This window comes from Sphaeramia orbicularis, chromosome 13 (genome assembly GCF_902148855.1).
Source record: "Sphaeramia orbicularis chromosome 13, fSphaOr1.1, whole genome shotgun sequence".
In the NCBI taxonomy this organism is placed as follows: Eukaryota; Metazoa; Chordata; class Actinopteri; order Kurtiformes; family Apogonidae; genus Sphaeramia; species Sphaeramia orbicularis.
Genome location: NC_043969.1, coordinates 44,980,413 through 44,996,961, shown reverse-complemented (window position 1 = coordinate 44,996,961; position 16,549 = coordinate 44,980,413). Strand labels below are relative to the sequence as shown.

At 37.0% G+C, this 16,549-nt stretch overlaps 1 protein-coding gene across 2 annotated transcripts in view; it reads right to left on the bottom strand.

Annotated features, from left to right (window-relative positions):
* Positions 1-16,549, bottom strand: part of tyw1 (tRNA-yW synthesizing protein 1 homolog (S. cerevisiae)) — a 178,509-nt gene that overhangs the window by 25,237 nt on the left and 136,723 nt on the right. For both annotated transcript variants that reach the window (XR_003937111.1, XM_030151965.1), the window contains exon 15: positions 13,893-14,060. Coding sequence is in view for 1 of the 2 variants with exons in the window: in XM_030151965.1 (XP_030007825.1) it covers positions 13,893-14,060 (168 nt within the window). In the remaining variant the exon portion in view is untranslated. The remainder of the gene's footprint in view (positions 1-13,892; positions 14,061-16,549) is intronic.

The following is a 16,549-nucleotide window of genomic DNA, read 5'->3' as shown; positions in this document are numbered from 1 at the left end:
AATAAGACATTTAGGACACTGAGGGCTAGCAGGAAAACATCTGACTCTTCAGTTACAGGAGGACTTCAGAATGCCTCCGGTTCTGACACTCTGCTGGATTATTAATAGGAGCCCAAAGACAGAAATGATGTGTGCATCTGTACATGGAAAGTGGACCAACTGACACTCCTGCTGCCAGTTCTGTTAAAACACATATAATATCTGAACATATTTTATTTAATCAATATCTGATCTAATGAAATCTACTCTGATGGGATTACATAGAGCTAAAGCCTGGAGGGGAAATTTAAATGAATGTAAGCAACAGAATCAGCACTTTACAGTCATAAGCATCCACAAACCAGTTAATGTTCACATCCATGTAAGTCCAGACTTATAATATGCAGTGAAGATGTTGAGGAAAATATATGGAATAGAAGCTCTCGTGTATTGGCATGTCGAGTTAAAGTCATTCATTGTCAAAATCTTCTCTCCACTGGCTCCCAGTCCGCCATCGTAGTGATTTTAAAATTTTTATGTTTGTTTTTAAAGCTTGAAATGGTCTAGCTCCTCCCCATTTATCTGAGATTTTAACAGTTCACCGTCCCAGCAGAGCCCTCTGATCGTCCTCTCAGATGGTTTTGGATGTCCCCAGGTCCCGATATAAACAGTGGGGTGATCGTTCATTTGCTGTTACTGCTCCAAAACTATGGAACTCGTTGCCTCCTGACTTCCTCACTGACCTGCCCTGTTCAAGTCCAGGTTAAAGACTCACCTGTTTAGACTGGCTTTTAACCCTCAGCACTGAGACTCTATTAGGTTTGAACCTGTGGTCTCTTTTATCAATGTGTGTTGTGTCCTATTGTTTTATGCATATTTATGGTACTTGATTAACCTGCTTTTTTATTTTGTTTTTTTTTATCTTAAAATGTATTCATGCTTTTAGATGTAAAGCACTTTGGGCTTCGTTGCAATAACTTAAAATAACACTAAACTATGTCAGTAACTGTAAACATACGACTTAACTGTGATAAGACAAGACAAAATAAGATAAGATATTTCGCAGTTAACAGCCGCAACTTACAACTAGATGAAGTAATACTGGGATGTGATTAGGGCTGGGGAAAAAAACGATAAGGATATATATTACAAATAACTTTCCTCGATAGAAATATGAGACATGCTCGATATAATTTCAGTAGAATTCATTCGTCTACGATTTGACTAGGGATGTAACGATATGAAAATTTCATATCACGGTTATCATTATTATCACGGTATTGTTGGAATTGTGCTCAAAATGTTCAAAAAGTACTTATACAAACCCTGAAATAATTTAATAAAGTTGTATTTAAAAAACAAACAAACAAACAAATAAAATAACAGCACAATGTACTTTGTTGGCAGAAACATTCATATATTACCATGTAAACATCAAACATACAAACGTGCATTAAAGATGACACCTTATGGCCATTGTTTGACCATTTTTCATATCAAGTTTGAATTGTTTTAGTTTCTTTTCCAGAGATGGATGGATGGATGGATGGATGGATGGATGGATGGATGGATGGATGGATGGATGGATGGATGGATGGATGGATGGATGGATGGATGGATGGATGGATGGATGGATGGATAGATAGATAGATAGATAGATAGATAGATAGATAGATAGATAGATAGATAGATAGATAGATAGATAGATAGATAGATAGATAGATAGAACTAACTAACAGAGGTCTCTTTCTCTCTCAGTTTTCAAAGTGCGGTACTAAAACACGGTTATCATGATAATTAGAATTTAAATGGTAAAACTAACCACGGGGAATTTTACCGTGGTTTATCATTACACCGGTAATCGTTACATCCCTAGTTTTGACAGACATAAGAACAGCCAATCACAATTAAGTAGTGCCGCACTGGACCAATCACGCTAGAGCCACATCAAGTAGACTTACATCTGACTGAATCTGATCAGTGATTGGTAATTGCAGCTGTCAATCATGTATTTAACCCCTACTTGTCTGAATACACCTGTGAGTCCAGTGAATGGGGTAGAATTCTTGTTTCCTCTCAGACCAGCTGAATTACAGTAAGTTTAATGTTAATTATGCTATTTCTGCCCAATGGTGCCAAAAAAACAAGCACTTTTATCTTCATTTTGGGATTTGTTCCTCCCCAGTTTCCATATGGTAACATCTACAGTCTACTCTCGTTATACCGCCAACTTCCGTTCACGGCCAAATTGGCGGTATAGCGAAAATGGCGTTACAACGGGTTGCGTCCATAATGTGCATGTCTTTACTATATGATGTCTATGCTGCCTCCGTTAACCCGTTCTAATTGCGTTTCTAAATAAATCTTGATTCTGTTATGTTGTAAGGGATCATTTAAAGTGGGGAGACATTTTAAGCATTATTATACCGTGTCGGGAAATGACACCCCATCATCTTGAGGCTTTGGCTTAATCCCACGTCCTCTTCCCGACATCCTGACCTACTAAGTGTTCTGCGATAAATGAACGGTGGCCGTTCCATAGACCTACTTGTAGCTTGTCGCGATCAGCGTCTAGCGCGTTTGTTTCAGTGCATTGTTAAAATTTATGTGTACTCAATGGCAATCACGCTGGCGGTATAACGGTCGGGAAATCAATGGTATAAGTGTTGTTTGTGCATGGAACTGGGCTGGCGGATGGCGATAGGCGGAAATGGCGGTAGCTAATGGAATAATGCATTGGGGATTTTTGTGCAATGGTTTTGGTCGGCGGTGAGCGAAAATGGCGGTATAACGGCGGGCGGTTTAACGAGAGTAGACTGTATAAGCATATGTAGATGTACTGGTTTATGTCAGTCTGTGTAATACTTGAACACTTCTCCTCAGGTATGCCCTAGAAAAGCCTTTATAAAAGACGGAAAAACCTCCCAAGGCGCCATGAGTGCAAAACGCTGTTCATTGTTTTCACGGTGGCTCAGCCAGAGCTATTAGTTAACAGAGAAAGAGATGCTGCTTCAGAGCATCCAGCACTAATAATGCAATCTGCGTGACAGAGAGCAGGAAGTGGAAGGAAATGGAGAGAATGTGTGAGTGTATATTAAGAAACACTGACAGTTGAAGGGGAGGAGGTGTAAATGAATGAAGCTGCTCCATAAATGGCCGCTGATGCAGATGGTGAAATCTGCTTTGACACGACAACGATTGGGAAACGATGAAAAAGACGGAGGAGGAATGTGGAGAAAATCAAAGGTGGAGGTGGAAATCAATTCAGGGAAATATTGATTGTGTTCTGGCTGCGTTTCATGTGAGAAATGAGGTCGAATTAAGAGAACAACTGCCTTTATCACACCTTTTTTGTCTCTGTTAAGCGCTAGTGTGTGTTTTTTTTTGTGTTTTTTTTTTTTTTTTTTTCCGCATCTGGAGACCAAAACGCTTAATCTTTGTTCACTCTGTGTGACGGTCAATGAAGCAGAACAGAGTTTCTAAAATTGAATGAGCTTCAGGCGCCTACAGACTGAGATTTCTTCAACCTCAGAAGTTTATTATAAGAAGCACTGGGAGAGATTGATCTACTATACTTGACATTGACATCAGGTTTAATGGAAGAAAACAAATAATAAAACCTACTGAATCACAGACCATAATAGAGGTAATATACAGGGTGACACAAAAAAACGGGAACTTTTTAACAATCCAATAAATCCAAGAGTGATGGAAGAAAATATTTTACTCATAGTAATTGAAACCTTAAAACATGCCATTTAAGAAACAATGATGGAATTTTCATTTTTTAAAAATTACAGGGTGACCCAAAAAAACAGGAATTTTTGAAGTGCATATTGGCAGACATGAGCAAGTGGCAGCACTGCGAGACAGTGACCTTGAGCAAGTAAACACACCCCCATTTTAGTAACCATTGGCGGCTGTGCGAGAATTGTTCGGTAACCGTGTGATCTCAAGATTCGGTAACGTTCCCTGGCCCCCTAGATCGCCAGATTTGTCCGTTTGTGATTTTTTCTTGTGGGCTATCTCAAGAGTAAAGTGTACACGACTCGACCAAGAACTCTGGATGAGTTAAAACAGAGAATTCAGGATGAAATTCACAGTATCCCAGCTGAGATGTTGCAGCGGTCAATGAGGAATCTCAACAGCAGATTTCAAGAATGCATTCGTACAGGAGGACGCCATCTACAGGAAGTAATTTAAAAAAAATGAAAATTCCATCATTGTTTCTTAAATGGCATGGCTTAAGGTTTCAATTACTATGAATAAAATATTTTTCTTCCATCACTCTTGGTTTTATTGGAATGTTAAAAAGTTCCCGTTTTTTTGTGTCACCCTGTACTAGAACCAAACACCGACAGAAAGTCCAGTGTTGAGTGTCTTAAAAAAAATGGCTGCACACCTGAATAAATGAAACACTGGCGAAAGATTATAGTTGATCAAGAAAAAGCTCCTGCTACTGTCTTGTTTCTTGTCAAATTTTTCATTATAACGTTTCTGTCTGATCTTTATTCGTGACGTACCCTGGGCTGAAAAATAGAACCGATGACCCTGTATCCCACTGGAATGTTCTATCAAGCATCAATAACAAGTTGAATTTGTGAGGTTGTCAGGTTCTGCTGCTATGTTAGAGTCTGTGGTCTGGATGTAGGAGATCAGTCTCCCAATAGAAGTGGGTGGTACTTTCACTGGAGGAGAACTCAACTAATTCTATCAAAGTCCACGTATAGCTTCCTATCAGTGCTCAAATGTTAACTATATCAATATTTCTAACCATCTAGCCCAGGGATGTCAAACTCATTTTAGTTCTGGGGCCACATCCATGCCAATATGATCTCAAATGGGCCGCACCAGTAAAATAATAACAGTGAAAATGTAAAATTACATTTTGATATTGTTTACATCTACAAAGTTTCCTGAATAACATGAACAACTTGAAATATCTTAAGAAAAACAAGTGCAATTTTAACAACATTCTGCCTCAGTTTATCATTTACACCAAGGTTATTATCGTTAATGAAAACTAACGAAATGATGAAAACTAGAATTGTAAAAACATTTTCGTTAACTGAAATAAATAAAAACTATAATTAAAAGAAAAAAAAACGATACCTAACTGAAACTGTATTAGTGTTTACGAAACTAACTAAAACGTATAAAAATTCTGGATAAAATTCCCTTCGTTTTCATCTTTGTCAGTGTCAGATTGATATAAAATCGATTTATTTCCCTCAAGCAATTTTAGCTGCTGGCACCATATGATATTTAACGGTCCGTCACTTCTTGTCACTTGTCATTTAGTCGTCTTCTCATCCCCACTCTACCTGGTAACATGGAGACTAAAGTTGGGAGAAAGCAGCAGAGTCTTGTCTGGGATTTATTTAAATTTGACGGTGAAGAAGATAGAAAGATAGAAAGAAACTAAAACTAAACTAAAACTAAGCATTTAGAAAATAACGAAAACTAATAAAAACTAGCAAACCTGCTCTAAAAACAAATTAAAACTACCTGAATTAGAGAAAAAAAAGTCACAACTAAATAAAACTAAACTATAATGAAAAATCCAAAACTATTATAACCTTGATTTACACGTGCATTATAATTTACATTACAATTACAAATACATAAAACATTTAGTAACAGGCAGAATATCGGTAAAATTGCACCTACTTCTTTTAAAACATTTCAGGTTGTTCATATTTGTTCAGGTTATTCATGTTTTTTGTAAAAGAATAGTTTGTTAATGTAAACGTTTGTACTTTTTTTTACACTAAAACAAAGAACATTTGCAGTTGTCATTATTTATAGGTTATTATGATAATCATTTACTGGTCTGACCCTCTTGAGATCTAATTGGTCTGAATGTGGAACCCGAGTTAAAATGATTTTGACACCATTGATCGTTAATGTCTTCAGTGTAATTTTTGCATTTCACAAATTCATCCCGTGGGATGAATTGGACCCTCTGGCGGGCTGCATGTTTGACACCTGCGATCTAGGCCACAGGTGCCAAATCTGGCCCACCAAAGGTTCCATTCTGGCCCGTAAGATGAAAGTGCAAAAATTAACATGAACAGTCAAAGGTTGTCATAATCATTTTGGTTCAGGTTCCACATACAGACCAATGAGATCTCAAGTAAAAATAACAACACAATAACCCATAAATAATGACAACGACAAATTTCCTTTGTGAAAAATTAGGTGGAAAAAATTTACGTGAAAAAAAAAAAAAAAATTACACTGTGAAAATATTTACATTTACAAAACTATTCTTTCACAATAAAATGCAAATAAATACACAAATAAAAACAAAGATGAATAAGCCAAAATGTGCAATTTTAACAATATTCTGCCTGTTACTAAATGTTTTGTGCCTTTATGGATCCACTGTGATCTGTAGTTGTGTTAATAATAAGAGATGTAATATTGTAGAAATTGTTCAAATTTTAGTTCCAAACTCCAAAATGTTAACAATATTCTGCCTGTTACCAAATGTTTATGGAACATTTTGTGTAAATGTACATGTATAAATAATAAGTCGAGGCATAATATTGTTAAAACTGCACCAAATTTTCAAATGAAATTTCTGTTTTTTTCAGGTTATTCACATATTTTTGGTAAAATGCAAATATTTTCATAATTTAATTGGATTTTTTTTTGGTACTAAAACAAAAAGAAAAACTAATATTACATCTCTAATAATAAGAGATGTGATATTGTAGAAACTGTTCAAATTTTAGTTCCAAACTCCAAAATTTTAACAATATTCTGCCTGTTACCAAAAGTTTATGTAACATTTTGTGTAAATGTACATGTATAAATAATAAGTTGAGGCATAATATTGTTAAAATTGCACAAATTTTTCAAATGAAATTTCTGTTTTTTCAGGTTATTCACATATTTTTTGTAAAATGCAAATATTTTCATAATTTAATTGGGGGTTTTTTTGTACTAAAACAAAAAGAAAAACTAATATTACCTCTCTAATAATAAGAGATGTGATATTGTAGAAACTGTTCAAATTTTAGTTCCAAACTCCAAAATTTTAACAATATTCTGCTTGTTACCAAATGTTTATGTAACATTTTGTGTAAATGTACATGTACAGGGTGGGGAAGCAAAATTTACAATATTTTGAGGCAGGGATTGAAAGACAGTGTATGACCAATTAGTTTATTGAAAGTCATGAGAATTTAAATCTTCAAATCATATTTTACTGCATTTCTAACGGTCTTGTTGTCTACCTCAAGTTCAATTACCATTTTTCTCATGGATTTGGTTGGATCCTTTAGGATTTTGGAATTGTGAGCTTTAATAAAAGCTTTGGTACGTTTTTTGTTGCTTCCTCCACTACCAGACTTTCTCGTAATAGTTTTGCTCATAGTCATTCTCATCTTTCCATTATAAACAGTCTTTATGGACACTCCAACTATTTTTGAAATCTCCTTTGGTGTGACGAGTGCATTCAGCAAATCACACACTCTTTGACGTTTGCTTTCCTGATTACTCATATGGGCAAAAGTTTCTGAAAAGGTATGGATAATAGTGTTAGGTATGATTATGACATCAATATATGTTAGGTTTCAAAACAATTGACGTAGTGCCTGCTGAGAAAAAATAACTAAATGTTCATTGTAAATTTTGCTTCCCCACCCTGTATAAATAACAAGTCGAGGGATAATATTGTTAAAATTGCACCAGTTTTTCCAAATGAAATTTCTGTTTTTTTCAGGTTATTCACATATTTTTTGTAAAATGCAAATATTTTCATAATTTAATTGTTTTTTTGTTTTTTTTGTACTAAAACAAAAACAAAAACTTGGATTTGTCAATATTTATTGGTCATTAAGTCATTATTTTACTGGTCTGGCCCACTTGAGATCAAATTGGGCTAAATATGGCCCCTGAACCAAAATGAGTTTGACACCCCTGATCTAGGCTATATCATAAAAAGGAAGTGTTTGTTTTCCTAGGGGGTCCATAGTAGCGTCGCCCAGAGTGGATGAGAGAAAAGTATGGGAAGAAAATGTGTCCAGGTAGGGTTGTTGTACCATATTTCCATAATCTATAACATATCATAACCCTGCATTGTGATACAGGCCCTAATGGAGTCCACACAACTGGGAAACTTAACACTTAAACACTTCTAATTGCTGTCAACTTTGTGCAAAAATAATAATAAAAAAAAAAACAAAAAAACAAATCTCAATAGATGCTGTGTTTCTCATAAACAAACCGTACACTGTGGCTTTCTATACGATGCTATAAAGTGAGTATATGGGATTCCACGGTGCAGTGGAAACTCATGGTGGAATAGAGCTGTACAGAGTGCGGTCTATGCAGTAAATGTGCCTTCAGTTCTTCTCTGTTCCTCCCTCTAGACCAGCGGTTCTTAACCTGCGTTCGATCGAACCCTAGGGGTTCGGTGAGTCAGTCTCAGGGGTTCGGCGGAGGTCAAGACACACTCGATTCATTAGTCGGGTGTGTGTATCGGGCTAGGTCTGTGTTAACAAACGGCTTCGGAGACTCTTTCTCTGATTGACATCCAATATACGCGGTGTATTGTTGTTGCTTATAGCACTACAACACATCCGGAAGTGTTTATAATCTCTTCCACTCGTCTGACGATGAATTATTTGAGTATTTTCCACATTGTTGTTATGACTTTTGCTACTTCCTGTTAACCACGGAGGCAGCCATGTGTGGCATTTGTTTACATTTTTCGGTCACCGCACTGGTCAGTTACAATCATGTGACGACCGACGCACCGTGGCGGATGGAGAAATCGTATTACGCTAAAGCCAAGCTAGTGCCGTAATAAAACAACGATCACAAAAATACTGAAGGAGTATAACGAGAACTTTTTTTTTATACACTACATGCAATTATCTTTTTTTATGTCAAAATTGCGTGGTTCGGAAAGTTCGGAGCGAGATGAAATGAAAACCAGGTTGACCTGACAGCCTACACATACAGGGTTTGGACAAAATAATGGAAACACCTTAAAAAATCAACAAAATAAAATTTAATATGGTGTAGGTCCGCCTTTTGCGGCAATTACAGCCTCAATTCTCCGAGGTATTGATTCATACAACTTGTGAATTGTTTCCAAAGGAATTTTAAGCCATTCTTCAGTTAGAATACCCTCCAACTCTTTTAGAGACGATGGTGGTGGAAATCGACGTCTTACTTGAATCTCTAAAACTGACCATAAATGCTCAATAATGTTGAGGTCTGGGGACTGTGCCGGCCATACGAGATGCTCAACTTCATTAGAATGTTCCTCATGCCATTCTTTAACAATTCTAGTTGTATGGATTGGGGCATTATCATCTTGAGGTGAAGGTGTTTCCATTATTTTGTCCAACCCCTGTACATATACACGACAGCAGAAGTCACACTGATTTGCAATAAATATTCATTATTATTGTAGCCTGATGGAAATTAGGTGATGGGTGTGTGTTAAAATGTTAAAAATGATAAATAGCATAAATACAATAAGTTCATTATTGGAACACATAAGGTTACAAATTAAAACCATTTCAGTGTGGTTGTACTAAAAAAGGTCATGTCTTTGTGATAAGGTATGTAATTTGTTGTAAGTTCATGCACTGTATTGGTTTTGTTCTTTGAGCACAGTGATGTTAATGCACGGTTCATTTTGTGCACCAGTAAAACATATGCCGGTGTCTTGAATTTGAAAAAAATCATATTGTATTTTTTAATAAAGAAGGGTTCGGTTAATGCGCATATGAAACCGGTGGGGTTCAGTACCTCCAACAAGGTTAAGAACCACTGCTCTAGACGTTCATCCAGCCTGTACAGAAGTAAATACATCTGCATGGTGGAAACTCCAGGAACAAACAGAGCAACAACACACTGAACGCGCTATTTATGTTTCTGCATCGGCGTCAGGGAGGTGTGGACGCATTGCTAACTGAATTAAATTTCTGTCAGAGAGCCAAGACAGTGATTAATCATCATTCATTAATTATTGACAGACTATTGCCTTGGCAGAGTCGACCACTGAATGATACGTTCCAGAGGGCTGAGCATCTGCCAGGTTTACCTCCCCTAATGGGCACATATTTCCAGAGGCAGGTACAAATGCAAATAAATTATAGCAATAACCAACAGAAAAACACAAAAACAAAAAGTAGGAAAAATGACAAAACTAGGATATTCTACGCTTTGGAAGTGTCTGAAAATTTAGTTTGGAGTCAAATGGAGATAGAGGAGGTGTGTGTGGATTAGAACAGATGCAAGAAGGATCAGCAGGTAGCCATTATTCATTGTTATATGTGAAGGGGTGTTTATGCGGTATTTGCTAATGACTTGAAAGTGGTACCAGACAAAAACAACAAAGTCATAGGTGCATCTAACAAAAACCCAGCAGACCGTTTCGACAACATGCATGTGTGTTAAACTACAACGAACACTTACAACTGTATGTGAATTTGATAAACTACCGATACCAAAAGAAAATATACTGACACTTGAACCCATAAAGACCCAAACCTCCACCGGCGACCAAAACCATCTACTGATCTAAAATGTTTAATAACTTCTGATCCATTAATCCTATCAATACATGTAAATAATTGGTGTAAAATGCAGTTATTCATCTTTTCACGGTCATCAGATATGACCCACTTGGATGATCAGAGGTTCCGTAGTTACCACGGAAACACCGTCATCTTCTACAACATTGATTTGCCGGTAAAACCCATAGAGTTGGATCAATGACAGTGGATGGAGACACTTTGGTTTTATGTTCAGTTATTAATATCCTTGCTGTGTTTGATATAATAACCCTCAACGTTACTCTGAGCTTTAATGAACATATACATTAACAGTAAATTCAATACAGGAAAATGGATGATAAAATAAGGAGGATAATATTACAACCAATGGTGATGAATCACTTGAGAAAGGCTAAAGATAGAGAAAAATTCATTTGAGAACTACCACAAAAGTAGCATTGGATCCTTTAGGGTTAAAATATTAGTGTTGAAAAGTACAGGGTGTCCATAAAGTCTCTTTACAATTCAACAAATCTGTTACAAAAGCAAATCAATAGATAGGCTGTGAAAATTATTACAAAATGAAAAGTAGATATTGAACTTTTTTGCCTCTATATGGACACCACTACTGTAATTTCCAGTCTATAAGCCGCTACTTTTTTCCCACATGCTGTGAAACTGCAGCTCAAAAATGATGTGGCTAATTTATGTTTTCTAGGCTAACTATCGATCCAGCTGTTGAAGAAGGAAATAGAGCTGCTGCACGTAAGCTTGGCATCGATGAAGCGATGGTGAGACACTGGAGATGTGGGTGTGGCTTATAGTCTGGAAAGTATGGTAGTTGCATGAATCACACCCAGACAGTCCTGGATTTGTTGCCATGTTGGCTGTATCATATCCTCATCAAGGGTGTCAATGGCATCAGTGATCTTTTACTTCAGGTTGTTGATGTCCCGTATCTTTGTTCGATATCTTTAACATAACCCCATAGGAACAAATCCAGGGCAGTGATATCTGGTGAACCAGGTGTCCAGAGAAATGGGCCATCCCTTTCCAATCCACTGGTGTGTAAATGTTCGATTTAGGAACCCACCAACATGTAGAACCCAATGTGGTGGTGCAACATCTACCTGGAACATGATGGTTAGTTGAAGGTCATCCAGTTGTGGTGACACATATTCGGTCAAAATGTCAAGGTTAGCATTTGCAGTAATTGATCTCTCGTTGAAGAAAAATGGACCAGTGATATGACTGATAACCACTGAGTACATAGAATAAATCTGAGTAACATATCCTATCAATTGCTTTTGTAATACATTTTTTGTACAGAGACTTAATGGACACCCCATATTTTCTAACCTGTATGACAATAAGATGCAAAACAGATGCTATGTTCATGTCCTACTACTGGCAGACTGATTCGTTACAGTATATAGTAGGTGACAAACCTGAAAATCCACAGTATTTTTCAGTGTTTCTTGCCAGTTGCTAGACCTTCCTGTGTGACACACTGCATCCCACAATGCCTTATGGTTGTCCTCTTCTTCTTTTGTGTAATGGCAGGTTGCAATTAGTGTAATTAGTACATTACCACCTCCTGCTCTGCTGGAGTCTGGACCAGAGTTCAGGCTTTACATAAATCAAATATGCAAACACAGTTGAGATGTAGGTACACCTGAGCTACACATGTAAGTACATGAACTGAGAGGATTTTCTTTGACATCTTTTCATGAAAATAATTATTTGTAGCTAAACATAATCTAAAATTCACATGAGCTCATAAGACGTTAACACTGTTATAGACCAAGACATTCAAGTAAAAAAATCTAAATTGAACCATAACCAGTTGATTCAATACCAACTTGAATTTGTGAGGTTCTGTCTCTGTTAGAGTCCTGTGGTCTGGATGCAGGAGATCAATCTCCATAGAAGTGGGTGGTACTTTTACTGGAGGAGTACTCAACTAATTAAATATAAGTCCATATATGACTTCTATCAGTGCTCAATAGTAACTATACTGATATCTCTAACCATTTCCATGTCATAAGCATCAAAATAAAGACCATTATATGTGAAGATTAATGTTTAATATTTCAAAAATCAATCTAAAACTTTGTAGACATTGTCCCAAAGGAAGCTACATATAAAATATGAAATTAATTCAACCAGTAGTTTCGGAGAAGATGTTTGAAGAAACTGCTGATGAAGACAACGATGTAGAAGACTATGATGGCGAAGACTACGATGATGATGACAACAGTGAAGAATATGACAACAACAAAGATGATGATGACAAAGACGACCATGAAGACGATGATGACGAAGAGGAAGATGATGAAGATGACGACAATGATGAAGACAACAATGATGGCAAAGACGAAGAAGATGACAATGACAAAGACAACAATGACGAAGACAATGATGATGATGAAGACGATGATGATGAAGATGACGACGAGAAAGTTGACAACGACGGAGACAATGATGATGAAGACGACAACAAAGACGACGATGATGACAAAGACGACGAAGATGACAACGACGAAGACAACATTGACAAAGATGACAAAGACGACGATGAGAAAGTTGACGACGAGGGAGACGATGACGAAGACGACAACAACAAAGACGACAATGATGACAAAGACGACGAAGACAACAATGACAAAGATGACGAAGACGATGATGAAGAAGACGACGATGAGAAAGTCGTCGACGACGGAGACGATAATGACGAAGACGACAACAACAAAGACGACGATGATGACAAAGACAACGATGATGACAAAGACGACGAAGACGACAATGACAAAAATGACGAAGATGATGATGATGAAGACGACGATGAGAAAGTTGACGACGAGGGAGACGATGATGACGAAGAAGACAACAACAAAGATTACGATGATGACAAAGACGACGAAGATGAAAATGACGAAGACAACAATGACAAAGATGATGAAGACGATGATGATGAAGACGACAATGAGAAAGTTGACGATGACGGAGATGATGATGACGAAGACGACGACAACAAAGACAACAATGATGACAGACCCAGCACCTTCACAACAGCTCATGGACTATCAGCCTGTGAGCTAAAAACAAGGCTCCAACTATTGGTTATTTTTTATTTCCGGTTAATCTGTTGATGATTTTCCTCGACTCCTGGTTTTAGAGACTTGTGATGTTTGGACACTTCCTATGAAACACTTGAAAACTCACCTATTATTATATGAGCATGACAAGGACTGTTCGTGCTCTACGTCATGACTCATGCATGCGTTGATCCTGTTTTATTCTTGACTTGTTGCAACAGCTCAAACGTCACGCTGTAAAAATCGCAGATGTCGTATGCTAAGTTATGCATGACCTCGTCTGATTTCTTACCTTGGTGTGTGCGATGAGCAGACAGTTGGAGTGCTCATGCTCGCAGGCGATCTCGTACTGAGGCAACATGTCCGCCAGCTGCTGGACGAAGGCGACCACCTCCTGGTGCCAGGGAACGTTGGCCATGGTCAGGCTACTGGCAGAACTCTCCCCACAATATGTCACTCCCTGGACGACAGAAACACAAAACAGCATCTATCAAACACAGTCACTGTGTATCTGTGTGGAGAGGTACATGAAAAATGTAGAACCAAGCAGGAACCTGAAACATGAAGCCAACAGGAGTGAGGAAACCAGCCGCTAGAGTCTGGATCCAAGTGTTTTAAACCCTGTGGACCTCATTTTAAAATGTCAAAATTAAACATGTTCTGCACAGTCTGGTAATAAAAACAGTTATGGTCTTCAAAGGTAATTTCGTCATTCACGGCCTGACAAAACCATGAAATACACTATATGGACAAAAGTATTTGGACATGTTAAATTCAGGTGTTGTTTTTTTTTTTTTTTTTTTTAACAGGGGTCTGGGATACAAAACAGTAATGACAAACATTATAATATAGTTTTATATTGGGATAAATATCTTTGCATTACATTGGTTCAACATTGATTTTTTTTTTTTTTTTAAACCCATGACTGAGCTTAAATATTCTACCTCTAAATTTCTAAAATATTTGTCCTGCTCTTACTGTAAATAATAATTTTGTAACACAACTAACCACCTACTTTCTTTATATCTCACTTGGGAAGAAAAATCTTCCATTAAATTTTAAGGAAATATTGATGTTTATAAACTCTATGGACCAAAATGTTGGGACACATCCTGTCTACAGCTGTAAGATGTCCTGTTCATGCCGATTTGAGATAAAAACATTAAAATTTCCTTAAAGGTTAAGATGTGAAGAAAGTAGACGTTTTCTGTTTTTAATTTAAACACAACTAAACAATCCAATACAATGATATCTATCCCAGTATAAAACTATATTATGACGTTTGCCCCTGTTAGGAAAGAAACACCTGAATTCAACATGTCCCAATACTTTTGTCCATATAGTGTATGCTGCATTCATATCATCAACAATGAAATACAAGTAGATTTTAATATCACAGCTGTCTTTTTTTCATTTTTTTTCACACTGTCTAAACTTAATAAAGGTTGCTTTGAGGGGATTCGTAATGACATTTTGGAGTTTGTCCTTAAAAAAGAAACAAAAATAACATGATGACTAACAAAACAACAAAAACATGAGGTTTCAAGCTAATCCACAAACCAATGGATGACGTCATGGAGGGTACATGCACTTCTTTTATTCAATCTTTGGGTAAATTAATGCATTTGTTTTACATCAACACTTCTTAGAAATATCTAAATCATCTCTGGCAATTTTGTTTCCATTAGTCCTGTCCATTTTAAAGCTGAGAATGTCTTGATAAATCATGGTAAAAACATGCATGGGGAATTCTATGTTGGGAATTTGTGTCATTTTCTACAAAACGAGCTGTAAATAGTGTTGTTTTCTCTTCCATTACAACACTAGATACCATTAAATTGGAAACTGGCAACACAAAATTAACTGAACTGCACAATGAGAACCTTTAATCAGAAATATTTACAAGAAAAAATACATGCACAGTAATTTCTTCACATCTGCCAACATATACATAAATGAATCTGTGATAATTGACATTTCAGAGCAAAGCAACTCACAATGCTTTATGATAACAGATTAAAAACTGTAATATTTTGCTCTTTGCTGAAGACAGTTGTCAATAACAGAGTCAATACCGCCTCACAAAGAGACTGTCATGGTGATATTTAGGGATCAGTCATCAGAATTAGGTGAATTATCGCTTTTCTCTTCTCAAAATAATGAACGTAAAGAGACTGAAGAATTACAGCAGCTGATGTAATCTCACCCAAATCTATTTTAATTGCTGTGTGTGGATGATAGACTGATTTATTCACAATGACAAGTGGCGATTATCACTAGAGAATGTGGGAGTTCACACACATGCCCCATTCAGCTGGTGAGAGAAATGGAGTAGGAAGTGGAAAAGCATCGAGCCTCGACCTCAAAAAAGAAAAAAAAAAAAAAAGGTCGATGAAAACAGCCAGACTGAGTGTTTTCTGATCAATAGTGGGAAATCTGAGCTGTGGCGTAGGCATCGAGATAAACGACCGAGGAGTTCAGAGGTGACGGTCGAGGAAGCCACGGGGGTGATTTTTTATTTTTTAACTGACTGAAGGAACCTGTTTTAAACCACCAGCGTCTAATCCACAACCTGCATCAGTAATCACATTTAATCGTATGGTTTTGTGACCGTAAACATAGAATAAACCTCTAAGAGTCTCCTGAGACCTGGACTCAAGGGAAGGAGAAACAAGACCGAGTGGAAAAGAGCAGACCAGCAGCGCCCGAGAGAAGATCAGGACGGTAATTAAGATTTTAGGAGCGTTGAGGGTAATAATTAATCAAATGGACTGAGGACACACACTCCCCTTTAAGAACAGCTTTGCATAATGCAAGAAAATGCTCCTACAGCACTTTTTCAATAATTGCACTTATACGATTCAGTGATGTTAAAAGAAACAGGGTTATCATCTTTAATAAAGACTGGAATAGTTACCTGAAATACAGCGTTTCCCTGCTATAATAAGG